At 41.3% G+C, this 27773-nt stretch overlaps 1 protein-coding gene across 1 annotated transcript in view; it reads right to left on the bottom strand.

The window, feature by feature from the left end:
- Positions 1-11022, bottom strand: part of LOC116387911 (zonadhesin) — a 14418-nt gene extending 3396 nt beyond the window's left edge. The window contains exons 1-24 of the mRNA XM_031855368.1: positions 10787-11022; positions 10533-10585; positions 10300-10365; positions 9403-9626; positions 9229-9301; positions 8505-8902; positions 7281-7839; positions 6936-7132; positions 6463-6852; positions 5830-6122; positions 5287-5552; positions 4328-4396; positions 4077-4214; positions 3722-3978; positions 3547-3631; positions 3324-3395; positions 2983-3117; positions 2618-2874; positions 2410-2494; positions 2061-2306; positions 1804-1941; positions 985-1241; positions 733-817; positions 17-598 (exon numbers count right to left, since the gene is read on the bottom strand). Coding sequence (XP_031711228.1) covers positions 17-598; positions 733-817; positions 985-1241; positions 1804-1941; positions 2061-2306; positions 2410-2494; positions 2618-2874; positions 2983-3117; positions 3324-3395; positions 3547-3631; positions 3722-3978; positions 4077-4214; positions 4328-4396; positions 5287-5552; positions 5830-6122; positions 6463-6852; positions 6936-7132; positions 7281-7839; positions 8505-8902; positions 9229-9301; positions 9403-9626; positions 10300-10365; positions 10533-10585; positions 10787-10863 — 5002 coding nt within the window. The 5' untranslated portion in view covers positions 10864-11022. The remainder of the gene's footprint in view (positions 1-16; positions 599-732; positions 818-984; positions 1242-1803; positions 1942-2060; positions 2307-2409; positions 2495-2617; positions 2875-2982; positions 3118-3323; positions 3396-3546; positions 3632-3721; positions 3979-4076; positions 4215-4327; positions 4397-5286; positions 5553-5829; positions 6123-6462; positions 6853-6935; positions 7133-7280; positions 7840-8504; positions 8903-9228; positions 9302-9402; positions 9627-10299; positions 10366-10532; positions 10586-10786) is intronic.
- Positions 11023-27773: the final 16751 nt, after the last annotated feature.

Here is a 27773-nt window from a genome sequence, read left to right as displayed (position 1 = left end):
GTAGGCTGAGGTCTACCTGTAGTTGTAGGCTGAGGTCTACCTGTTGTCGTAGGCTGAGGTCTACCTGTTGTAGGCTGAGGTCTACCTGTAGTTGAATGTGGTTTATTGGATGTTGTAGGTTGTGGTCCAGCTGTTGTTGTGGGCTGTGGGGTAGCTGTCGTGGGTTGGGGTTTAACTGTGGTTGGAGGTTGTGGTTGAGCTGTGGTTTGTAGCTCTGGCTGAGTTTCAGTTGGAGGTTGTGGTCTAACTGTTGTTGGTGGTTGTGATCCAGCTGTAGGTTCATGGCTTTCTGTGGTTGGGGGTTCATTAGATGTAGATGTTGGTTCTGGTCTTGCTGTCATTTGAGGTTTTTCTCTAAATTCTGGTTCTGGTTGCTCTGGAGGTTCAACTCCTGGGTGCTCTGTTGTTGGTGGGTAAGGTGTAGCTGTGGTTTGGGGTCCAATTGTCATTGTTATTGGTTGTGGCCTTGTTGGTGGGAGATCAGGATTTGATGTTGCTGTAAAGGTAGTTGTCGGTGTTGGCTGAGGTTTTGATGAAGTTGACGTTTGTGTAGCAGTTGAGCTGTTCGCTGGAGGAAACTCTGGACCCACTGTTGCAACTAGATTGAAGGTTGTGAGAACAGGAATTGTTGGTTTAGCTAGGTCTGTGACTACGTTTCAAAATCAAGTCAGTCATGTTTTCAGTTATGATGTGTGTGAACATAATTTAATTTCAGTAGGAGGACAGAGTTACCTGTGCAGTGCCCATGATGAAGTGATACATCATCAATGGCAACATCGGACTGATCGTTGGAACCTATTCGGCCCTCAAATATGATCTAAAACGAAGTACACATGTTACTAAAGCACAGCATACCTGTTATACCATACTGATTCATTCAAGTTCAATTACACTCATTTACTGTTGCAGGTAGAATACTAATTTACTAACACTAACTTGCTCTGCAAGTTTCTAACATTAGACGTGTTCAGAAAAACATTTCACCTGGAAAGCCCCAGTTGTTGTGATGTCCACCTGAGCCATGTGCCACATATTTCCTTGGTCATTTCTCTTCCACCAAACAGCCTCAGCTAATCTGTCCTGGAGCAGGTAAACATGGAGGCCCATTGTATCTGCTGAGCCATACATATGGTACCAGAACTGCAGACACTGAGGTCCAGAGTCAGAACACTCAGAGCTGATGAGACGAGCTGTGTCTCCATTTGACGCGCTGTTGGCTTCGATGTAAAGATAGTGTCCATCTGGTTAAGGACATAAGAGGTAGGTAAGTTAAAGTAATGTACAGCATATTTTAAAGTTTTCTTAGATAATGTTATACAAGGTTTCTGCCAGTGTATTACAAGCCCGGCGCCCTACGACAACTTAAGCTTCGGTGCACTTAAGGTGGGTTGACTTTTAAGGTGGACCAGCGTTTGCATTTTAGTGACAAGCCACTCCTCTGAGAACAACTTTTCTGGTGGAAACCCTGTTAAAGTTCAAGGCATGTCATGTTGCAGCTGAAACTGGTTGCTAAATGTTGACAATGCAAATGTCTTTATAACACCGAAAGACAGAAAATTACTTAATCCATAAGCAACTTTACTGGTACATCCTAAAGGAAATATATTATCTTGATGAAATGCAGTACATCAGTTCAGAGAGTCTGCCATTCTGGTTTGACAAGTAAGAACTATTTCAACAACCAACAATCATTTTTTTGCTAGATATAAGTGTGACTGTGGCGGATGTCAAACTGGCGAAGAGTGTGCTGACAGTTCTACACCAACTTTGCTCGGCCTCTCTATTTATTATGTCTTTAATTACCTCCCTTGGTGTGATCTGAACAAGGCCCAGTCATCATAGTAGGAGTGGAACCACTATATCTTGTCCAATCAAAAACATCAGTAAGAAGTTGATTCCACTGACATAGATCCTGTTCAAAATGGCAGTTGAGTTGGCATACTGGGAACAAAAGTCAGACATTAGATTACTGGAAATCACAAAAACTGGATGTAGATAAAATGAACTGTGAAGGTCCCAACACCAGCTGTCTAAAAGTGCTGCTGTGGTTAGCACTGCACCTGAGTGTGGTGGTGGTGTATTAACTGGAGCTTCAGTAACATTTTCCCCATTAATGAAGGCTGTTTGTGGTTCCACTGTTGGAGGTATGGTGACATTTGCTGCAGGGGGCTGAGCTGTATCGGGGAGCTGAGCAGTAACATTGACCACAGGAGGCTGTGGAGCTGCAGTGGTTGGCTCTGGGACAATTGGAGGAGTTGTGTTTCCTTCAGGTTTAGGAGGACCTGTTGTCACAACACCACTCACATCTGCAACAGTTTAACAAAGGTTATTACCTGCACATTTTTGAAACATTATCAAGCTACACAGCCTTAAGATAAATAATGTTTTTTAGGGTTTAGTGGTACTTACCAGAGCATCGGCCACGATAAAGCTTTACATCATCTATTGCCACATCAGACTCTTCGTTGGAGCCTCTACGCCCCTCCATGATGATCTTAAGTTAGGGGGAAAATATTTGTTAAGATCTCTCTTATAGTTAATATTTTACCATTACAACATAATTGACTGACGATCTTTAAATCATCTAATCATCAGCGCCTGGTGGAAGGTGTCTGACCTGGAAAGCCCCAGTTGTTGTGATGTCCACCTGAGCCATGTGCCACATATTTCCTTGGTCATTTCTCTTCCACCAAACAGCCTCAGCTAATCTGTCCTGGAGCAGGTAAACATGGAGGCCCATTGTATCTGCTGAGCCATACATATGGTACCAGAAATGCAGACACTGAGGTCCAGAGTCAGAACACTCAGAGCTGATGAGACGAGCTGTGTCTCCATGTGTCACACTGCTGGCCTCGATGTAAAGATAGTGACCATCTAGAAAACAGGAATGAAATGAAACAAATTGTCGATACACTTTATATTGTTCGACAGATTTTCCTTACCTCCACATTTAGAATTTTACATAGAGAAAGAGTATATTACCACCAGTGTGGCCAGCAGATGGCCCAGTCATCAAGGTTGAGGTGGAACCACTGTGCCATGTCCAGTCAAAAGCATCTGTCACCATCTGATTCCAGCTACAAAGGTTGCTGTCGAAGCTACAGTCTATTTTGCAGACTAAAAGGGAAACATTTGCAAAAAAACGAACATGAACTAAATGTTGAGGCCGTTGTGCAACTTCCTAAAAATTTAGACAATCTTTAACTTCAATTACCATGACAAATTGCACTAGTCACTTGACATAAATGTTAATTTGTAACCACACTTCAGCTTTTTGATGGAGAAACAAGTGGCCCATAAAATATAGCTTCCTGTGCACTTACTCGGGAGTGAGGGGAGGACTTCCACAGCTGTGGAAGGAGGCTCAGTTCCACTAATCAGGCCAGGGAAGCGACCTAAAGGTGGTCATTATTGATGTTGTTTTAACCATGAGATATCTGTTATGGCCATGATTTATTGATTTAGTTGCACCATCGGATTGTATTATTATATCATTAATCAAATTTAGAATGTTTCGTTCTTCTTTTTAGTGAGAGGTGAATGTACCTGAGCATGAGCCAAAGTGGATGGAAATGTCATCGATGGCCACATCTGATAGATTATTAGATCCTCGAATTCCCTCAACTATGATCTGGAAGAGGTAGTAATAAAGTATAAAGTTTCATTGTATAGAATAAAATACTCTTTTATATGTATTGTCTTTATATAGTGTCATACGTACTTGGAATGGACCAGACAATTCAATGTCAACAATTCCTGCCTGCCATTCTGGTCCCTGGTTGTTCATCATGACCCAGAGCTTGGTAGCTTTATTGTCTTTCAGCAGGTAGATATTAAGGGCCATGGCTGTGGCTGAACCATACATATGGTACCAGAAATTCAGGCAGAGTGGGCCATTATAATGGCACATTGAGCTCCACAGACGAGATGAATCTCCATGGGATGCATTATTTCCCTCAATATACATGTAGAAACCAGCTGGAGAAAGTTGAAAAAATAGCACATTAAACATGAATGATGAAATGTCGATGCAACAACACAACAGATGTGATAGTGTGGCCTGACATTGGGTGTACCTCCAGTGGTGTGGTCTTGGTTTGGTCCAGTTAATTTTGATGGAGTGGGTCCCGAATGTCTTTTCCAATCAAAACTGTCCTGTACGAGTTGCTCCCACCCACACAGATTTGTTTCAAAGTCACAGTTTATGGGACAGACTATGAAAAATCACATAAACACAATGGAAATGATAAGTATTATGAGCTGTATTATGCCACTGATAATACAAACCAGTTACTGATAAACCTTTTCCAACCCTGAATGCCCTTACGAGTCTGATCTGATGTTGTAGAGGGAGGAGTTGGACGTGTTGGAAGAGTTGCAGTGGTTGGGGGGTCAGCTGAAATGGGGACAACGACAAAACAAAAAGACAAACAAACAAACAAACAAAAAAACAGGGAAATGAGTTCACCACCTTAGCCTTTTTGGCACCCTAGGAAATATTATGAGTTAGGCAACCCCATCAGATAACCATGTACTTTCTACAACTTTGCTTATATCTAGGGATGTTCATAGTTAATCGGTTAACTGCTAAAAATAATTTTGACCGATTAATGCTATTCGTTAAACAGAAAAGCGGAGCAAAGAAAATTAGCATCCCTACTTATACCAATGACGAATCATAGAAAGAAAACAATGATTGGCTCAGGCAGGGCTCTAGGCAGTTGCCTAGTTTATTGATGCAATGGGCATGTGTCATCATCCAACCAATGAAAAACAGCAGCTAGAGTTGCACCAATTGATCATAAGCCAATTGAAACCGGATGGTTTTCAGCTGATTCGCATGACACTTTGATGTTGGCGCAGAGAGTAATGTCGCAGTCACACACACCCACACAAGATGTCGTCGGTGTGGAAGTTCTTATGTGCGGGTGAAGAAGACATAAAGCTTGCAATTTGTTTGTACTGCAAGCCAAAAATTAGCCGTGGAAGAAAAAGCTTAAAAAAACTAACTTGATCAGACACTCAGTAAGAAAGGAATATTGGGCAAAGGTAGATTATAACTCCATCACGATGTGTTCAAATGTACTCTTGCAAAACCAAAGTTTTGGTGAGAAACTTGATGTTTTTACAGCAATAGATGTTATGACCTTTAGTGCCAATAGATCAACACATTTTATTCTGTAAAAACATTCCAACAATTTAGTCGCAACAAAATATCACACATATTTACTGAGTAACCACACAGTCATCATCATCATCATCCCCATGCCTGACTCAAACACTCACCACAGGCTGTGTTTGTCTGCCAGTGGGGCAGCTCCACTCCTGCAACCTGGCATGCTGCTGCATAGGACTTGAGAGATTCACATAGGGTGTGTTGGTCACCATTGGTGGCACAGTAGTCAAACACACAACTATTGAGGTAGATGTTTGGGTGAATGAGTTCATGGCAGGATCTGAAGGCGTCCCCTAGTAAGGTGTAACACTCATTGTAGGCGTCATTCTCCTCATCATAATCACAGAGTCTGGGATCATTTGGATGGGAAATACAACTGGAGGAACAAAGTTTAGACAATGAAATAGACATCTAGACATTTGAATGTATTGTTTCACTTCAGAATAAGACATAATAAGGTTTATTAATGTGTAGTAATCCATGCATTAATACCTAATTATTTATTGATTAAACAGTTTTAAATGCATAAATGAAAGTAAATGTTGGGTCTACCAGGTTGTGCTAAATGCTATCATCAGTATGCTCATATTGCTAATGCTAACATGCTGATGTTTAGCAGGTATAATGTTACCCTTTATAGTAGAATAGCTTACTCATTATTGCCTGGCACCTTCCAGCTATCACCAAACTCAAATGGCCCAGTAGCATTTTGGCCTCCTGGTGCTATGAAGTCATCGTCCTGGCGTTCAGAGTAGGTGCCACACAGCCCACACAGTTCATACTTGTAGCGCTCATCCACCTGAAGGAAGAGTCTGTTCCGTGCATCGATCGTCATTCTGAGGCCAAAGGTTGTCTCCAGGATAATATAGTTTTTCTTCAGGTAGACCCATACAGAGCCGTATGTACCATTGGTGGAATAGGGGAGTCGGACAGGGCTATCATTCACCTTTAAAAGAGGACAATCCCAAACGACAAAGATTAGATTAGATTAGAAAACTTTATTAATCCCCAGTGGGGAAAATCATTAAACAAGTTACTTCGCCCAATGACCCGACACAGAGTAATAACTGACACTTATAAACATGGGTGTTCTAATATTAAAGTCAGTCACCACAGTCATTAATAAATTACAGTAGATAATACAGAAAAATAACACTCCGGACCACTGTCTGGTGACTAATTTGTATGAACTGGAACACATTTGCAAAACAGCCTCTGATTCACATGCTATAAAAGAGGTGGGATTGTTTGATATGTAGTGTAACTACAAGAGTTTTCATGCTTACATAGACCTCTCCACTCTGATTCAGGGTGAGGTAGAGATCCTCAACCTGAAGAGCCACAGCTTCAAGCTTGGATCGGGTGAAGTTCTGAAGGGCGGAGTGCATGTTGTGTCCAATCACAGTGAACTGGACTGAGCTTTCTGCTGAGCACGTGGTAGTCAGCGTGTAACTGCAGCCCCCTTGAAAGTCATATGCCATCCCGTCAAAGGTGATATAGTGCGGATCACCATACACGCTGCAGGTAGCGGGTTTGAAAGGGAAGCAGCCTTTCACGCCACCCTTGACCTTGCAAACCTCGTTGTCTGCGCATTGCATTGAGGTGCATTGCATGTCATTATTGCCCATGCACTGACACCATTGCACACACTCTCCCTTGGAGAATGTTGCTCCTTTCTGCAGGCAAAAGGGAGTTGTGTGAATAAATTCCAGCGCTGTGGAAGTGAAGAGGTGAATATAAAATCATCGAACTCACTTACCTCATAGTGATTTCCATTATACCAGCACCCACAGTCCTCTGCTGGGACACACTTTCCCCCACTGAGCTTTAAGCCAGAGTCACACTCGCATCTTTCCTCACAGCTTCCACAGGAACCGACTATATCCAAACTGGAGCATACCTCGGGACAACCATCGGCACATGAGTTATAGTGGCTGTTCTCACCACACTGTAGGGCTGAGAGGAGTGCAAGAGAAGGGTGGAAAGATCAGAGGGCATGAACTTACCTGTAATTGTATTATTACATTCATCATTTGCCACTATTTTCCATATTTTAATGACATTGGGCAAAGAAATAAAAGCAGGAAGCAATAAAGCTACATACGGCAGAATGTAGAGTTCATCCATATGGGTATGGAGATTCCAGCCTCCTGGCAGATATCAGCGTACACCTCTAATGCCTCACATAGTACCGCTCGGTCACCGTGGGTAGCGCACATGCCGACCACACAGCCCCTGAAGTAGCTCTCTGCCCCCAGAACTGATTGGCAGGCAGCAAAGGGCCCAGTGCTAGAGAGGAGGCCTCCACAGTACAGCTCACTGGCATACTCGGCCTTCTCCAGTGGGTCACACTGATGAGGTAGTAGAATGGTTTCACAGGAGGAGGTGGCTTGCCCAGACTGCCAGCTCTCAGCCAGAGCTGTAGCATTTTGGGCAGTCGTTCCATCAGGCTTTCTGAAGTCGTCTCCCCTGACGTGGTTATAGTTTCCGCACAAGCCACAGACTTTGTCAGAGTAAGTGGACGGCAGGTTGACATGGACGGCACCAGCGTTGTCGAATGAGACCAAAAGACCAAAACTAGTGCCCAGTTCAACAGCAGCGGGGTTGCTCTTGATGTTGACAGTGCCGAGTCTCAGTGGAAGCTTCTTCCAGACCCCATTAACCTGAAGAACAGTGTCAGTTTTAGACATCCTTACTGGCTGTATAAGACAGTTTGCACAAACGCAGCACTCTGGAGATAGTTATATCTTTGGGAACTGATAAGGCAGATAAGTCCAGGACATTATGCCACTTAACTCTGCACTCTCTGTAGTATGGGCGGATATGGGAACTCCTCCATTCATTACATTGTAGCTCAACACTCATTGCATCATTAAGGCAAGGTGCCACAAAACTGAAGTTGTACAGACAGAACTTTAGTAATGATGACTCTTAGGGGGATGGTAATACTGTACGTTTTAAAAAACCAAAAAATACTGTCTCCTTTAGCTATGAAAAATACTCATCGTCAACACTCCATGTGGGATGTCAATCGGATAAACAGCTTAGCTGAGTAAACTGAACATAAACTAGTGTCAAACATGTGTTAAAGGCAGCATGGTTGTAGTTTTTATAGCAGAATCTAAAAAAATATCTTATTTGGACGTTTATGTTCAGAACTATTGTTGTATAAACACAAGAGAAAACTAGCCTCCCTTTGTAATAGGCCGTGGTATTTCAGCTGTTGAGGATCATTTTTTATATAATGTATTGGCAGATGTTACAGGCATCAGAAATGAATCACAGTATCGCTGTCCTAAATTTCTATCCCCCTTTTAGAGTGACTCACCACAACCCGGTGTGTCTGCCTTTTCAGCAGGGACACTCTGAAGTTCCCCATGTCCACAATGACCTGCTGAACAGTCGGCAGAGATGAGTTCCAGTTCTGCTCATTGACCACTTCCACAGTGAACATGGGCATGGCCTCAGGGGCTGAGCAGGTCTTAGCCAGCGTGTAGGTGCAGGGCGCCATGAAGCGGAGCATCTCTCCATCAAAGGTGCTGCAGTCTGTGTGACTGTGTATAGTGCAAGTCCCAGAGGCGGAAATCCCACTGGATCTTCCTATTTCTGGACCGCAGATTTGGCCCTTAGGGCACTGAGAGGGAAAGCAAGAGAGCTGGCCACCAGGACAGAGGCAGCGGGTGGACTCATCCGTCCATAACTCTGTGTCAGATTCACACTGGGGTCCTGTGGGGGATGTGACTGAGTAAACTATCACTTAGGAATGGCTATTAATAGCTGATTGGTAACACTGATTAATTGTTTAGTGTTAATATATGAACTATTACCTCAGTTATTAAACCCATTATTCGTTATCAATCAAAGGAGTGAAACACATTCTTACTGCCTTAGCAAAATTGTCAACTTCTTTTTTTTTTACATATTTAAGCTTTAAAAAGGATTTTGTGAAATATTACATTTTGCAGTTTCCCTGATAAGTGTCACAACAGTAATGATATTTAATGGAACGAATTGTTCTTAATATCGTAAAAAAAGAGCAAAAGAATACTTACCACATGAGCCTCTCCTTACACCCATCTGGTTGAATGTGAACTGTCCCTCCATGGACACTGCTTCGACTACGACCTGATGTAAAAGCAGATTATCGAATTGAATACAAACAATGTTATATGTTAATTCCCCAATACAGTTTAATTATAGGTATATGTGGTTGTTGGCTATTTTACCCGAGTCCCTGATTCGATGACGTCCAAGGGAACAAACACTTGTCTCCAAGCATCCCTGGGGGGGGCAGGCAAGGTCCAGATTTCTATCAGACCAACGCTGCTCTTCAGCAGAGCACGAAGTTCTGTCCCATTAGTTGCAGCTGGGGATAAGTACCAAAACTCGAGACAGGCCTCGCCTTCCAGCCTCAGTGGGCCACTCTCCAAAACAGTCCCTACGCCATCGTCTGTAGGTGAAAAGGACAATAAGACAATGTAAAACACTAAATGCTTTCATCCACATAATAAAAAGCGACCAAAGTCATTTTTTAAATAGGTCCAATGTAACACTTCCGGTACAAATTCAATGACAATGACCACCCCACTTCTTTTTAAATCACACAGTATAAACGGTGAAATACATTTTTAACTACGCAGGTTATGAATGAGCTTTTATGTTGCATCATAATTTTAATCACATCAGAAATAGCAAACCATTCCCTCGTCTTTGTTATTGCAGTAAAACAAGAAGCGCATCTGTTGTGGCGCAATCATCGTAAAAATGCAAAATTGCCGTTTAGAGTGTTTTCTGCTAAATTTAAGCCTTTAGTGCAGGCCCTCTACTTTGATTGCCCCTGGGAGAGCACCAGACTATAAAACATTATTAGCCTGCCTCAGATCGGTTTGTGATACGTGGCGAGGCACTGTCACAGCCTGTCTGTAGATTAAAACAGAACTATGGACCGACAAAATGAAAGTTTAGTACAATCAAGTTATCTCTTTGTGTCAAAGGAAAGTCTATCTGAACTGAACTCTGACCTATCTTGATGACTTTAAAAGAACACATCTGGCTTTCAATTTTATTATCAGATGTAACGAATGAAATCAATCGCTGTGATGTTTTGCAGTAATCTTCTCTACCTGATCGTTGGTTCCAGTCACAAATCAGATGGTTGTGTCTGTCGTAGAAACACTGTGTAACATATTCTATGAAAGGACAAATAATGGGTTAAATATTGTATTGTACAGTATGCATGTGTCTTTGTCCATGTATGTCTCTTTATTTAATCCTTGTTGTTGTGAAACATTTTTATTCAAGAAATTGTAGTGATTATGGAGTATCTACAAGTCTTAATAATTGTAAAACTTCATACCTGAATTTGTCCTCCAATCTGGTAAAGTAACTAATGAAAAGTCAATTTCAGCCCTGAAATAGGAAAACAATGATTCCTTTTATTTTTTGCCAATAATTGATAACATATCTTATTGCCCTAAAAACAAAACTTTAACACAAATCAAAATCCAGATTCACATTATGAAATGAATATCATCAGTATCACAATATTTCAAGTAATGCATCGGCTACAGTTTGTTTGACAGTTGAAAGCTGAATTATCTTGACACCCACCTGCACTGAGTCCCTGTCTGAGTTACAAAGAGTAGAGTCACTGTGACCAACACATTTGTGGGGATGCCTCCAAGCATGGCTGATCCTGTAACGGCAGCGTCTCAGCTCCTCTCCCGTCGCTAATACTCTCTCTGTTTGACGAGTTGAAGAATGAACGATGAGCAGTAACTGTGGTGCCTCTGTTTGGCAACGCAGCTTATGTGACCGCTAGCACACAGAGGTGTGGGCCCTACTGAGTCCTACTCAGAACAGAAGGTGTGTTTTTAAGCATTGAGCAGGTAACCTCAGCAGTGGGTGGAGAGCGAGGACTGGTGGACAGGAAGACAATAAGGGGTTGGACTGTGGCGGAGGAATATTCCAAGAGTGTCAGCAGCTGACACAGTTACAACAAATAGGGAAGGTCAGGGTTCATACTTATTAACGAGTGAATTTGTTTGTCAATACAGCAATTGTTTGCCATATTTACTAAAGTTTTGATGAATGATGAAAAGTCAAATGGTAAAAGGAAAGTCTGCAATCTACAACTAATGAAACATTATACAGGGTAATCCCTGTTTCATTATTAAAGATTTAGCTTTGAACATGTAAAGAGATTACTCAAGTAACTTTCAAAGGTATTGGATAATGTGTTCTGTTCAGACAATTGTGCAATAAAAGGATGACAAGGTCATTTTCTTTTGCAAATCAAAGCTAAGCATCACACACTTGGCAAAGAGAAGAGAAAAGATGACCCATGAAGAGTGTCAACTTATGCAATCCATTGTCTTGGAAGTACAATGTGACCTGATATAACAACAAGCTTCAAGAAGTGTCTTCTCGAGTATATTATAGTGTATGTGAGCTAGATAGCAGCGCACACTTTAAGAACAGGTGGAGAAAGAGTGATAAGAAAGACACTTTGTGTGGGAGGTGCTGTCTATTGCGGCATTCCTGAAGTCTGGCGGTATGCGTCAATAGAGAGGGTGGACCAAAACAAATATTAGAGCTCTTAAAAACTGTCCAAGCTATAAAAGAGGGTCATTGTTGGGGATCAGTTAGAAAATAGTATTGTATATCCAGAGTATAGTGGGCAAAAAGACAGCAATGCAGTAACTATCTTAACTATAGAGATAATCTGCAGTAAAAAGCCGGATTTCCTAACAGATAATCAAGGTTTTATCTCAGTGTGTATTAGGTGTCTCAGGTGTGTGATGAATGCCACAGATAGTGAGTTACTTATAAATGGACCCACAGAGGTATGTACAGAGCAGGTACTGATATCTTCAGAGGCTTCAATGGGAAACCAAGCAGAAGTACGGCTCCGCAATGTCTGGTCAAAAATCCAGGTTTACACTCCAAGGCAGCAAATACATACATGCTGTATGCCTGGCTTCATTCTGTTAATGTGTTGTAACTCAGTAACTTGTTGCCTTTTACTTTGCACATACTTGGTACAGTGCCTCGTAAATTGGGAAATTGTACACCCAAATAGGCAAAAACACAACAGTATGATGAATATCAAAGCAGGGTTCAACGTTAATGTTTTCTTTTCACTTGCCTGGTCTAGTCAATTTTCACATACCCCTATAGACCCTTCTTTACAACAAATTATGTGTACGTGTGTTTGCAACTGAAGTGCCATTTTGCCCCAGCCATCCGGACGAGTTGACACGCTTTAAACATTAAATTAAAACGGCATTAAAGTATTTGTTGCTGCGTGTTCGGTGGTTGATATTCCAGCATACTCAAGTTCTACACAATTCCAACAGGATGGCAGCCGTTTCAGTGCAACAGGTGTTTAACTAGCCACCACTCGGGACCCCAAGCAATTTCGTGGTGTTTTTTGCACCTGTCATATTTTACTCTCTGTGGCCTTGTCCTGCACCTCTATGTAAACTGTACAACCATGGCTAGAAGTACAGAGAACTCAAAAATGTCATTTGTGCCATATAACACAGTTACAATACCATAAATCATAAAAAGAAAAAAACGCAAGTTGAATTTCTTTCTCTGAAAACAGTAGAATCGGTTTATCCAAAATCTACCTGCTGTATACAGGTAGTTTAGGTCTTTACAACCTCTACTTACGACCTCTTCTCTCTCTCCTCATTGTGTTCAGCAGTCTGCAGTTCAGTCCAAGTTTCAGGGAATTGTCACTTAACTGTTTGATTTTAAATGAGACATGTAGAATAAAATGTTTTTGAACAAATATCCCAATTTTAAGCTTCGTTTTGGTTGTTTCTTCTGACTGAAGCGTTTGTTTGTTTGTATTCTACCTCTATTTAACCAAACAAGTCATTTGAGAACCAGTTCTCATTTACAATGATGACCTGGTAGCAAAAAGGCAGCAACAGGCGGCAAGTCATTACAAATAAATAAAACATAAAAACATCTCGAACAATCTCATACAAAAATTACATCTTAATATGTATAATATATAAAGAACAAACAATGTTTTGTTGTGTTCAAGGGCCGTCGGAAAGATGAAACTCTGACTCTGATAATGAGGCTCAACAGTGTAGTTTTAGCGCTTGTTTGAAGAAAAACATGCTTTTCGATCCCGCCGGCTGGTTTTTGGGTTCAGAGGGCTGGCGACTTTCAGCCGAATGAGTCTGTGGTTGCTTGCAGTAACTTCAGTAAATCGTTGGTGTAGAGAATAAACACAGATGAGTAATTCAAATTGATTGAAGGCTTTTAAGAGGACCTCTACATGTTCTGTACATGTTTTCCGTCACTACATGCAACAACAGACACATTCGGCTGAGAGTCACCAGCTAACACGGTCCGCACACCAAACCACCGGCTGCAATTCATTAAACGTGTTGACTACCACTGGACTGAGTTTGCAGAGCCCCGTTTAAAACTCAAAAAACTCAAAAGTCTTAGTCTGTTAAGATATTTGACGTTTTGAACATGAACACAGACGACAGCGTTGAAAGTATTTTGTGCTCCTAAAGTTTTGTTGGTGTAACATTACACACTAGCTTTTTCCACCAAATACAGAGATCTGACCCCTTAACATTGGGCCACTTGTATTCTATGTATTCTACCCACTCACTAATAGTACACGCTTCTGGAAAGTCAATTTGTTGATGTTGCCTTTGTGATCTTCAGTGGTTTACGCCCACGCCAAAGTTGATTGTCATGTTTAATCTTTATTTAAGTAAATTAATCTGGAGTTTCGCCCGTATTCTCTTTCTCTAATTTACCCAACTAAACTCCTGTTTCCAGAAATTAAAACGCTTACTCGCACATGCCAGGTCAGTTCTGCGCATCTGCAACTCTCAACAGAGATGACAAAGAAGTGAGATGGCTCACGCCTTACTTACTTCCCTCATTAGCTCAATGTGTGTTAATTCTTTGCCTGATTAAGAAAGTGAGTGGCTAGATTTATCAGCCTGACTTGGCATTTTACTTGACCCAGGCAAGCCCTGCTTTCAAAGGCTTCGATTTTAAGATGGCCCTGGAATTAACGGAAGGGAGTTGTCCATCTGTTGATAAGGCCTATCCTGAGGTCAAGTGCGTTCAAATACCCACCTCTGAGGAAACTATCATGACACCAACGTAGCAACCTTTCTGTCTCAGCCAAAGGGGCAAAATACAATGATATACCAAATGGTACCTTATCGAACTGCCGTTGTAATTATGTTAAAAATAGAAAGATGACATAATCAGAAAGTGCTGCTCAATTACATACTTATAAACCTGTCTTCATACCTCCTGCATGTCTTCAGGCAACAAATAAAAAGGCCATTAATAATCAACCTTGCCCACGGGAAGTTGGAAAAAGAGCAACAAGAGGCCAAGACCAAAGTAATACACTGTGGGCTTCTCCAAGGATCATTGTATACTGCAAATGCCCTGATCCATGACTAACAGTTAAGCAGTTAAGCAAACAGCCTGTGTTTGCTCTTTGAAGCTCCTCGGTGCCAGAGCCACTGTGTCATAGAAAAAGAACACCTCAGTAAGCAAAGGATGTTGTTTTGGAAAAAAGGAGCAAATGCCACAGTGTAATTTTTTTTAAAGATCTCAAGGAGAGAAATGTTCTCTGTGGGTGAGCAAGTGTACTATTTGTCCTAAATATTGCCAAATAAAAAATATGACTAAGTAAGTTTCAAGCTAGAGAACAGAACATGAACGATTTGTAATGTCTCACTGGTGAATTTCCACTTGCACTTACGAGATTATCATGAACAGTTTTGTTTTGGAGGCAGCTATAGAGTGAAGGTGTGAGTGTGAGTTAAGGAGCCAGTCTGCCTCAAAAGTGCTTATCAGACAGACAAACAGCCTTTCTATGATGTAACACTGACGTTACTGCTTAATGACACATTTGATTGGCTGCATCAAAATAAGGTCTCCATTTGCTACATTTTTGTACATTTTTTAACACATTATGTAAATAATTGTAAACGGGAATAAAGGTGCAGATACATTTTTTTTTTGACTCGGATGAGGATGCCCCTGCCAAACATATTGGGTCAGAAGGGGGCCAAATGTAGGGGGTTCAAAAGGGCAGCGGCCCCCCAATTTACACCCCTGTCCCGAATTGCGAATGAGAGTAAATGAAGAAAACAACGTGTAAAATGCCAAGCCACGCCGAGCTTTGATGCTCGCAGTACTATCCTGTGAAAATGGCCAAGATCGGGTTTAAGTGCAATCCAGATATTTACATATTACGTTGTTATAAGAGTAGCGTAATGAGTGCATAACGAGAGTGTGGTTGAGCGACTGAGCAGATCAGCTTGGTGAGAAGGTATAGTGGTAAAGGTGTCTAGTGTTTTTAAATATACAGTGTCTCACACACAGACTTTTTAAATGAATCCGGCACCTCTGGTCAGGATTAGGCATCTTACCCGGGACAAGGCGGACTGATTTTGTCGGAGTTGTTACTTCCGCTGATGATGTTGGGTCTGGGCTTTCACGGACATGTGTAACAGGCACCATAGCAATTCATTGGTTTTTTAATTTTAAATTTCTTACATTTTTTTAATTACTGATGTGTTTTAAGGAAGAGCTCCTTCCTATCTCCAGGCCATGGTCAAGCCCTACACCCCCGCCCGACCACTTCGCTCTGCTGCCTCGGGGCTCAGAGGTCCCTGCGGCCGATCGACCCGGTCGCGGTTGTTTTCTGTCCTGGCCCCACAGCGGAGGAATGAACTCCCCACTGACGTCAGGACAGCCGAGTCGCTGCCCATCTTTCGGCACAGGCTGAAAACTCACCTCTTCAAGAAGGCCTACCCTGAGCCTTCCACTCAGCACTTACTTAGCATTTATTGTATTCATACTCGTTTGTTGCACTTATTGTATTCATATTAGTTTGTGGCACTTATTGCATTAGTTTGTTTCTGCACTGTACATTAGCTCTGGTTTATGCTCTTAGATGCTTGTTTGAAGAAAGGAGATGCACTTATGACTTCTGGTGACAATTAGTTCTCTTGAAAACCGATGTTGAATACACTTATTGTAAGTCGCTTTGGATAAAGTCGTCTGCTAAATGACTGTAATGTAATGCAATGTAAAAGGTTGTGATGTCACTTGAGGAGGAGAACAGGGCGTGGTTTTACACACAGACAGACCTGCTGAATGTCAGGCGCACTCGCTTCAAATGTTTTCAGAAACATATTTTTTTCTGTAGTGAGAAAGTTTGTGACCCAGCCGCCATGTTGAAAATAGTCGAGCCAAAACCAAGCATGCATGTCATAGAAACTAATTCTTTACGAGCACAACAATGCCCTTTCTTTTTGAGCCGAACCCTTACACGTGACCCTGAATCTCTTTGTCTCTTGGAAAACCTTTGCCCCATCTTGGAAAACTGTCCCTCACATTTTTTTTCCCTTCAAGCATTTCTTCGACCTTTTGTCAGAGTTCAGTTGCTACCAGACTTGCAGCCAAAGGTCACCCCTGCTGAAAAGCAGAAAGAAAATCAATCCACAGTGCAGCCTTTCATCTACGAATAGGCCAGTCAATGGCATATGAAAATCTTCCTTCCAGTTTGCTTGTGTCTTCGATGTCTGCAGTCCCTAGAGATGTCCTCGGCTGCAGCAGCAGGTCAAGGCCATGGAACACGGGGTAAGACAGGGCAAGCACTGAGCTCTCCCTTATGTCAGAGCCTCAGCACTATATTTTTATTGGGCTTTCATTCAAATAGTCATTCCCTTCCCTTAGATGTGGGAATTAAATGAGGACAACTGGGGATCACGCTGCTTCTTCTTTTTGCTGTCTGAGACAATGTCCAATGATTTGATGTAGGGTTCAGGTCATCAAAGATGGAGACCAGAGGGAAAGCAGGCCAGACAACAGATTCTCATTCGTGTCTCAAGGTTGAACAGAAATCTTTGAGCTTTTCTGTTGATGCCCCATTTCTGCAGTCTAAAGGGCTTTACACACGGGGCCTATCAGGATCCTATTGGCCCAGAACAGTCTGGCAGTTCTTCTGAGGTCAATTATTGTATAGCCTAAGCCTAAGACTAGGTCGGGACCCGCAGGTGGCTCGCAGAAGATTTCACTTGGGTCGCCAAATAAATTTGCAGAATTTTTTACATAGTTTTAAATTTGACATTTATGTCTGCAGTACACATTTGGGCCACATGAGGAAGTCTGAATGTTCATGTTGTTCTGATAATTATACTCTACTTATAACATTGCATATTAAATGAAAGGATAAAGAACATTCTGTTTTTTCTTTGTGATGTTTATTTCACACGTTCATTTACACACAAATTCGCCCTTCTCAAGATTTATAGATCAGGCCGATTGTGAATTGGGTCGCTCGCGATGGTTTATCATTTTTATAAAGTGGGTCCCCAGAATAAAAGTTTGAGAAACACTGGTCACAACATACTGTAATTTTATTTTGTTTCCTGTCAGCAAAATGCTCTGAGTGAATTTGAGTTGCCTTTGGTAAACCGTTACGCAGTGCAAATGTCCAGGGCTTATGAACTTCAACAATATATATATGTAATATATCATAATATAATTGAAAGCTATAGTACTCAATTACACCGGTATATGAATGTTTAGGACATAAGTAACTGCTTATGGTGATCTATAACATTGCATTTTAAATCCCCTGACTATTTATGGGCACATGCTTACAAGAGCTGCCATTTATAATCTGTCGGCTGGAAAATGACCTAGTTTCAATGAGGTTTTTAGAATGAAGAGTTACCACTGAAGGGTGAAAGGAAGCAGCCAACGGAATGTAAAGTAGGTAAGCTATAGGTTAAAGCAATCGCTTCAGTCTCCCGAAATAAAACAAGTCTATCAAAACAAATTAGACCTCAATATGCAGCGTCTGTTTAATATTCATTGAATCATTTGACTTGCCAAAGCATTTCTTAATTTCACAGGGAAAAGTCAAACTTGTTAACATTTTACCCCAGGCCCCAAAAGGGAACACGTGTTTATAAAGCAATAAAGCAATAAATAACCTCTGTCTCATTCCAATTATTACCGCAATAAACACACACAGTTTTTTTGTCTATGCTTTTGGTTCGTTTCTTTCTTTCCTCCCTTTTCCAAAGACAAGGTCACGAGCTGTCCTCTCCTTCCTCTCTGTTCCTTCCTTCCGTCACGCTCCACTGAAAAGTTTCCGTGCAATCTTGCAGGTGTTTCTTGGCCTGTGGCGCTTTGTTTCACAAACAGAGCTTAATTTCTCCTTCCGCCGCATGGTTGCTAAACAGGTTGTTTAATGAATACAGGTGCTGTGGTTCTGCTCTGCCTATCAGGGAGACATGATCAATACTGTAGGCAAGCTGCGTTTAATTGTCTTTTGTCAACACTGTGTGTGAGGAGGCGAGAGGAACGTCCCCTACCCCCACATCCAGTATTTATGTAATTTTTGATCCCTTATCAGGCTTTATGATACATGCAGCAGGTTTAGGAGGCACTCCAGTCACAAAAAGAAACGCTAAAGTCCACGAGGGCCATGAGACAAAGGAAATGCACAAGATTAGCATCAGTAGTTCAATATTTTTTGACACCGTCATGAGCATCATATAGGACTGCACATTAGAAAAAAAGCAGTTTTATAAAATATCAAACCAGGAGGCTGCCATTTTAATGCACCAAAGTTGTTGTTTTGTTATTGCTGGTTCAAGCACTCATGTACTTTATTTCAGCTATTTCAACCATCCTATGGCCGTTTTCCAATTGCTAAGCTTATTCTCTATACAAGCCACATTCATGAGGACACTTACTATGAGCTAGTGGAGCAGAACATTTACACCATGCATCATTCCACCAGAAGGTGGCACTCTATCGCCTTCTGAAAACTACCTGCGTGTCAGAGTGAAAAAAGTGATTCAGAGACTGTGAAGTTTCTGAAGGTTTACTCCCCAGACTGCATTATAAAAACAACATCTTTGATTTTTCTATTGCTGATGGAAATGCACTATGTTAAACCGAATTGAATATTAATTTTACATTCAAGGAGAGACCCCGAAATACGTTTATATGAATTAATGAATCAGAAATATAGTCCGATTTGTACATGAACTGGCTGGATGATGTAGTCTGAAGGGGGCTCTGTCAGGTTTTTAATGCCCATGAACCTGACCCAGAAACAGATGAAAAGAATATGAATTTAATTATAATAACAATTGATCTCGCTATCTAATCTGCTAAAGCAAGATAATTCCCATTTATGAGGTCTGATAAGGAATTGTTTTTTTCTGGGTTCAGTGATTCTCTCAGTGATAAACCCTAAGCCCAACCACAATGCTCCGGCAGACAGTAGCCCAGTGTCCTATCTCCCCTCAATTAACTTCAAACTGCTCTCCATTACACGCTACAATGAGACACTCAATTTCATTACCTCACACAGGCCCATCAGCGCTACTAATTGTTTTCTCTTTTCATTTTCAGCATCCCTCCATCTCCCAGGGAGTGGGTGTGAAGGTATCCCTTGTTCAGAAAGATAGAAGGATACAGGAGGTCGCTGGGGGCAAAAAAAAAATGGGAAAGAGCACGAGACGGAGAGATACTAGATTTCCTGTGTACTTGCTGTTTATTGGCCCCGTAGTGAACATAGCTAGTCCGGATAACCTTCAAAGGCCAGGAACCTGAAGCACTCACCGACACTTAATTCACAATCAGCAAAAGGTCAACAGAGACACAAACACATACACAGAGAGTAGCTGTAGTTTACTGAGCTAACGGGCCAATGTCATTGTGACCACACTTTCTGCCCTCCAAACACAACAACTCATCGGCTGCTTTCTGCTAGAATTGTGAAGTCCTTCTGTTGCACTCCAAGCAATGTTAGTTCTAGGTGTGTGAAAAAAAGAATTTCCTTTGACATACAGCACCCCGATGGACTCGAGTTGTCAGACACGTCAGTCTCAACTGTAACTGCTTCAATTTGATAGAATTTGTATCAGTAGCAAATCTTCAGGCTTCTGCATGAGTAAGGTAAATGAAATAAATACTATCTTGATGATCTTAGTCCTGTATTAACTTGATTTTTTTTTGGCCACTTGGGAGCAGCGGAGAAAAGGTGTAAACACAACACTGACATGTTGTGTTTGTGTCCATATCTACTTTGCTTTTAGCTATCTGTCGCTCTCCAACAACTGCTGAGGGAAACAGCTCTTGAGCTGACTAAATGCTTTATTGTGTTCTCCGGCTATACTTGCTAACTTTGTCAGGTGAAGGGCAGGTAGCCAACAGTGTTTTTTTTTTTGTCTTGACAAGCGATCCTTTTTCACATACACATAGTAATTGAATCCATTGTTAAAATATACATTTTGAATATAGCAGCTGAATTACTATTCTAATGATTTGATCTCTGTCAGAATATTGATGTATTTTCTGCATCAGTTCACTGCCAAGGCTTTAAAAGGGTGCAGTGCTAGTAATATTAGTGCTAGTAAGTATGACATCAGCAGCTCACAGTCAAGAGAGAAAACACAGCCGAGGAGCCAAGACGACTTAACTGCCATTTAACCACTCAGAGGAAAGAAGTCTCCTTGTCAATAATATACACAGTAGTTGTGGGAATGGCCCACACAGTGGATTGGTAAAATCCAATGACTCATTCTGTCTTGGATAACCTGTCAGTAATATTGCCATAGAAACATGGAGAATGTGTTACAGGCTGTACATTTGAGTTGTGCTTATCTAAAACAGAGGCAATTTGTATTTATTTATTTCCCCATTGGGCCTTTGATCGTCCAGTGATATCACTTTTAGTGTACGGTCACAACAGTCACTGCACTGCAAATGTAGAATTTGTTGCATTTTTTAAATTGCTGTCTCAGTCCTGTGTTGTTTGGTAGTTGCATATGTCAGGGGAGATTTTCAGAAACTTCAACGGAGAGGATACCGTAGGTTAAATTCCACGTTTCCATGACCCGCTTGAGCTTTTGTTCATAACCTCAGCCGTCCTTCGACACCGCTCTCCCTGTTCCTTCCCCATATATGAGCTGAATTGAATCGAATGCATCCAATTGAACGTGCCCCAATGACTGAGATGTGAGGCAGGGTCTCCAGTCTCAAACTGAAATCGTTTTGATCGTGCTACCCAGGATTTGATTCGCTCACCCAACCACCCGAGACCAGTTTGTGATGAGATGCTGGTCTCCAACAGAGCTATAGAAATCACATCCATGCTGTTTCACCTTAGCTGAGGCATACAACTACTACACTGAGAGAAGGAGGAAGAAAAGAGAAAAAGAGAATGACAAACAGGCAGAGAGACAGAGAAGGAGAGAGAGAGAGATAACGGGAAATAAGTCTTGAAGCTTCAAGCAAAAAGGTTGCCTGCCCAAAATCCTGTGCAGTCGAGCATATAGGGACAATCAAAGCTTTCATACACACACGCGCACACACACACACACACACACACACACACACACACGCAAACATTCTTTGTACAGCTTCTTTGTTGTGCCTGAGTTCCTTTCTGTTTCTTACCTTTTTTCACTAGTTAAAATATGTGGCTGTGGTCTGTAATGGTCAGCCAATAGGACTTAGAGGAACAGCACTTTCATTTCATTTAACAAGGTAAAAGTAAAGCAGTGAAAAGATGAAACCTTTGGTATTCTAATTAGTGAGTGATCTGCATATATTCAAACGACAGCATATTAGCCCAAGGTAGGGCCTCTATGCCCTGACAGGGAGAATAAAAGTATTTTTCTCCTTTTCTGTAAAGGCAGCAGGCACAGAGGCGCCCTGGCGAACCCCTCATTATGTTTTTGAAGCTCCGTCTTCGCCTGCAGCACCCAACCTATGCACCCTTTTTGCTCAACCTAGCTGAAACAGATAACAGTGAGCAGCCGCAACCAGGTAGAAAGGACTGCATTTGAATGTCAACCGACAAATATCAGAGGAGAAAATACAAATGGCACGGCAACTTTGTCAGAGTCGTAAAGACGCACTTTATCTCAACATGGAGCAACTCTGATAAGGCGAATAAAAGCCATGGGAATTTTAATCATGATATTGGGATTAGATTTGGGAACTGAATGGCATAATTTGAAGTTGCCTAACTGCAGCACTGAATACAAAATGAAAGCAATTCATAAGAGATGCATACAGAATAGGCATGGTAGGAGGTATGTTTTAATAATCGATGCGCTGCTTTATTTATGCAAATACCAGCTAATTTGTAATTATCTGAGTGGGTGCATGTTTGGAATCTTCTTTAATCATCCCCTCAGTGAATAACTAACAGCACCCATCTATAGATGCTGATGGTAATTACTAGAGAGTACAGTACGCCTGTGAAGGGCGGGATGCTACAACACTAGAAATCTAGCACAATGATCTACCGTGTTTGAGTCATTTCAGGTGTCCCACAGTACATCATTATCAGGCTCGGTAGCCACTGATTTGGAGCCAGACCTGCCATCAAAAGACAAAATGATCATTGGGAATGAGCACTCCATGTGTTTCTGAATTCACAATTCCTATCTCAAAAAGAGACACCGTTCAGGGTTGTTACAATGCTTTGCTCTATGCTTGCATCAGATTGACTACATGGGCTGAGAAAGATTGTTCCATCCTTGGAGGTCCAAATGCCTTTATGTGTGTGTGTGTGTGTGTGTGTGTGTGTTTCATCTATTGGCTGGGCACTCACCATGTATGTTTGCATTACTGGTAAAAGTTGTTTGACCCTCACTTCTCTGATGCAACTCGGGTGTTGATGCGCAGATGCACAAAGAGTTTGCAGTTGTCTCCAGAGGACTCGAACACTGACAGATGGCTACGGGTGCATGGTCACCGAGTCGATAAACAATCTGAGCACCACAAAGGAACAATAGCTACCATTCTATTGCCCACCCAGCAAACACGTCCTTTTAAAATGTCAAATGAAAAAGCTGTTGCAAGGGTGCAGTGTTCTATTGATTCAAAATGGGCTCATCATTTGACCACCATGCCCAATTTATGGACTCCTTTCCATCTTGGATACAAAAGTGGTAGTAAGGCGTACAGTTATTTAGGAAATTGCAGGATGACACATGAAATCTTTGAAGTCATCTTTGCAGTGTATGAAAAGCAGTAAAGGAAACTAAAATAACAACAGTTTGAAATGTGCAATTTGTGAAAAAAGTGTGGAGGCTGACAGAGGTTTAAACCAAACACTCACAGGCGAAATCACAAAGAGTTGACTGTGGCCGCTGATAGCATCGTGAATTGTCCAACACTCGTAGCCACCGTGGGCACCGTCTCAAGGTCTGATTCACAAACAATATTGCGCTATGATATAACAGTGCACTAATATTTTGCAGTTGAGTCCAATTTGCCCTTTTTGTGTCTCATTACAATTATTCATGTGGAAAAGTAAATATGTTGCATTTGCGCCAAGAATACAATACGCAGAGTAATGTCAGTGAGAAAAAGAAAAAATATTTCGAGCTACAGGTCCTGATGGACAGGGTAGAGGCAGACATTAATAACTTCACTAACTGTTTGTGGCTATTGGCGTTGATCTTGAATTGGACTGTTTTTGTGATGGGGCCTATTTGCATAGATATGGGCTGATTTTGCACCAAATGTATACACATTACCTAATTTAAATACGCGCAAATAGCACAGAAGCACTGAAATACGATTTGCTTGGAGCGCAGGAGGGCTGCATTTCACCCTTTACACAGTTTATTTTTGTCTGTCTGTGTAGCCGCACAATCCTTTTGTGAATTCGCCCCTTCAGGTTATTATTTCCCACAAAATCCCAGCAATAATCTCGATCTACTATCAACACGAGAAGTCAAAAATGGCAATGTATACAAGTATAAAACAGAAATGAAATCTTCTGCTTAGAGAGAGACAGAAAGATAGAAGGACAACAGTGTCGTTCCATTTATACGGTATATTTACAGTATGTCTGATCAAGCCAGTCCTTTTCATTCCCTCAGTAGCTTTTATTCAACCAGTCCAACCACCATTCTTCCAATCATCTCCTTGTCTCATCTACCACCCATCCCCCGTCCTCAAAATCCCCCTTCTTCCATCCCCAGCAACTACCAGCGCTCTCCTTTTCCCCACAAGGCAAGCTCTTTGTTTCTATGGTCCTATGTCCCCTCACATTTTTTTTTGAACCACATATTCCTATGTTCCTCTGACATAAAAATAAGAAAAACGTTCATACAGTACATCTAGATATTAACATAAACACACCCCGTAAGATTTGAATTGAAAGCTGAGCCACAATTAGACACAGAGTCCCTTTTACTCACCGGGTGTGGCTACACGGTTGGACAAATATACACGGGTCATAATTAACTTATTATGGACACGCTATACATCCTTAGATCGGCTAGATTCCCCACAATTCAGTCATTTTACAGAAACCATGAGCGTAATAGTTTAGTATATTTCATTCAGATTTGTAGGCATGGAGATTAGGGCGGTACTGAATTTCTTCTTTTTGTTTTTTACATTCAAAGCTTGTATTGAATTTTAAAATGAAGCTTTCAATGTCTGCAGTCGTAATATATGACGTCATTTCCCTAAAATATTGGAAATAAATTATTGTTGTGGTTATATACAGTAAATGCACTTTATGGTGATGTTGGATTGTTGTCAGACCTCCCCCGTAAATACAGGTGCGTGCCTCCCATTGCAGTTTTGACCAGACATTATTCTTTTTTTTAAAGTTTTTGAAAGGCTAAATGCCAACAAATATGTAAACATGTAAGGAATTTTGGAAATTAGAATCTTTTTTCGATACATTTTGACTTTTTGGACTGAGGACAATTGGAGAGATGAGGACTAAGTGCTGTGTCACTCTTTGTGTGTGTGAGAGAGAGAGAGAGAGTGCATGCCTTCGAGGGTCACTCCTCATGCAGATGGAATGGGCTGAGTAGTAAAAGATGGACATGGACCCCAAGTGCGCATCCAACATACCAAATTCCTCATCGTTAGTTTTCATGGCACTGTAACGAACACACTATTTTGGCACTGAAAAACATGAATGAAGACAAAAGTAACCTGTAGGATATTTGGTTATTTCTGTTTCATGTAAAGACACTTATTTTGTCTGGCTGCTTATTAATCATGAGAACGGCCCCCTACTCCAGGCACGTTAGAAAAAAGCTCGTACCTCTCCATTACCGCCTTTTCAGGGAGAGAGCGAGGGGGAAAGGGTGCTTTCACAACCATCCAGACCAATTTTAAAATGATTTCTAATGGCAAAAACTTTGTATCACAGACATGTTATAAGATCTTACAAGAATGACGTAACCTCTCAGTAATTCATGAAACCTTACATAATGCATATATGCTTTCCAGTTCATTCAATAAAATAACCAACGTGCAAATGTACTGAATTACATTTACACCATTATTGTGCAATACTAAGACTATTTGGAGAGTCTATAGTTGGAAGATGGAAGGAACATTTTGAGGCGCTTTTAACCCCAACTGACATGCTTTCTGATAAGGAGATAGTGATGGAATATTCTAGTAGTGGCTTCATTTCCCAAGAGCTAACAGAAATATCTAAGGCATGGGGTATTTGTGTTGGTCTTCCTTACATTACCTTGTCTGTTAGAACAAGTGATGGAGGATCCAAGTATCACAATGCTCAGAGAACCTGGGGGAGGCTAAAGTATGCTCAGGTATAAGAACATATTCATGTGGACAATTATGAAAATGTATATCGTATCTCATACAAAGCCAGACTTTATAGTAGAAAACTCTGTCAAAATGGATCGCCTCTCACAGATAAGCAAGGGAGTTTGCTCTTTCTGTCTACGTGTGTTTTGTTGATTCAGATAAACCCATTGTTCTGTAACAGGTGTTGTTTCTGCCATTGCTGCAAGTCATTTGATCTCTATAGACAAAAAAGTAATAGCTGTGTTCATGCGTTTTTTTATGACGATATATCAAGCTTTTAATCATCTTCAATTGCGAATTGAATTGCAATTGCAAATTAGTGTATTTTTAATCACACACAAAATATAGTTAAACTATCTTCGAAAGCATTAGAGATTGTGGAGATAATCATGGACTCAAGTATTTCAACTCACCTTTACAGTGGCTGACAGTTGACAGGTGTCAACTGTCAGATATAGCTTATTAACTGTGGTAACAAATATAATAGTCTTGAAACAATCATATTGTTTGTATTCAAAAATACTTTTATCTGGAGCGTAACACAGTTATCAAACAAGGCAGATGAGGAGGGGTCACATTAGGCTACCACAACCAATCAGACGTGTATGGAGCCATATCGCACTGGAACAGTTTGCTGTGAAGAGTGGCAAAGAAGGTTTCATTTGATCTTTGCGATATGGACATATTAGATGAACTGAGATTGTTATTGTTATTCTTTTCTGCCAGTCAAGCCATTTAAAATGTTCTAATTTTGATGTATATGTAGGTATTTAATGCAATGGTATTGTGACTTTATTGTTTTCTATAGTGCAGTGTGGTAAGTGTAAGTGAAAACACATTCTAAGATGATTAAATGTATTTTATTTGTATATGAACCCAAGGAAGAGTAGGTGTTACCTTTGCAATGGTGATTACAATTAATAAACAAATAAATTGTGCGGAACTAAAACTTTTTCTAATTGCCAAAATGTGTGAAAACGTTTCAACACTGAGCCTGTGTTTGTCTGTCTGTGTATGTGTTGTGCTGTCCTCCGTGGTGTGTTCTTCAGGCCTCAATAGCCCTGTGATGAATCCTTATGGCCCAGCAGGCATCTGCCTGTATTACAGCTGGGCCAGACTAATGAACTGGACCCAGACACAGTCATAATCAGATTAATGAATGTGTTCAGGTATAAAATGACCAAAATCTATGGGGAAAAAGCGAGATAGTGGGAGAGTGGAGCCAATCCATGGCTAAAGGACGATTAGACGCCGTGGACGGGCATGGAGCCAAGGTCAGAGACCGACCCACCGATTGTAGGCCAGGAGGAGCTAACCACGCCAGGGAGCAAAACAAATATAAAAGGTGACCAGGTAGTCAGAGGCCTGCAACATTATGTCGGCCTGCTGTTGATGCCAGATGGAAAATCACGCCGAATGAATGCAGATCACTAATATCTTTGAGAGGCATATGGTGACAAAGGTCAGGGTCATTCCTTTTCTGCCCCGGTCACCTCCCCAAGGACACTTTGTCTCGTGGCATGGACTGTAAAGAAGGTTAGCGATCGCAGTGTGAAAATGGAATCCATTCTCAAAAGCTTCTGGGCACTAACAAAGGAAAGAAAGCAAAGTCTGCATAGTAAAGGCAAATGTCAGAAAAAAGTAAAGCCTGTGATGACGGGAAGGGACTACATGCACACTAACTAGATCATGAGACTAGGTTTCTTTGTATCAAATGTATCTATGGGATGCACCAACGTTTAAAGAAACTTTGTTTGCATGGTGCATTTAATTGTGGTTATGTCATCAAGGAGGCTCAGGTAAGGATTATTTCATTTCTCTGTTTATTGTTTTAAGTGCATCAACATGACAAATTAGCAGTTGCATCACCAGCCCACACACAGCCCCCCCTTTCTATACCATGGCAGTGACTAATTGGAGTCGACTAACCCAGTGAGGCTTTACTACG

The sequence above is a fragment of the Anarrhichthys ocellatus genome, unplaced genomic scaffold (assembly GCF_004355925.1).
Source record: "Anarrhichthys ocellatus isolate YVR2014 unplaced genomic scaffold, GSC_Weel_1.0 scaffold15, whole genome shotgun sequence".
Classification (NCBI taxonomy): Eukaryota; Metazoa; Chordata; class Actinopteri; order Perciformes; family Anarhichadidae; genus Anarrhichthys; species Anarrhichthys ocellatus.
The sequence above is the reverse complement of the archived record's forward strand: the minus strand, read 5'-3'. Positions and strand labels throughout refer to the sequence as shown.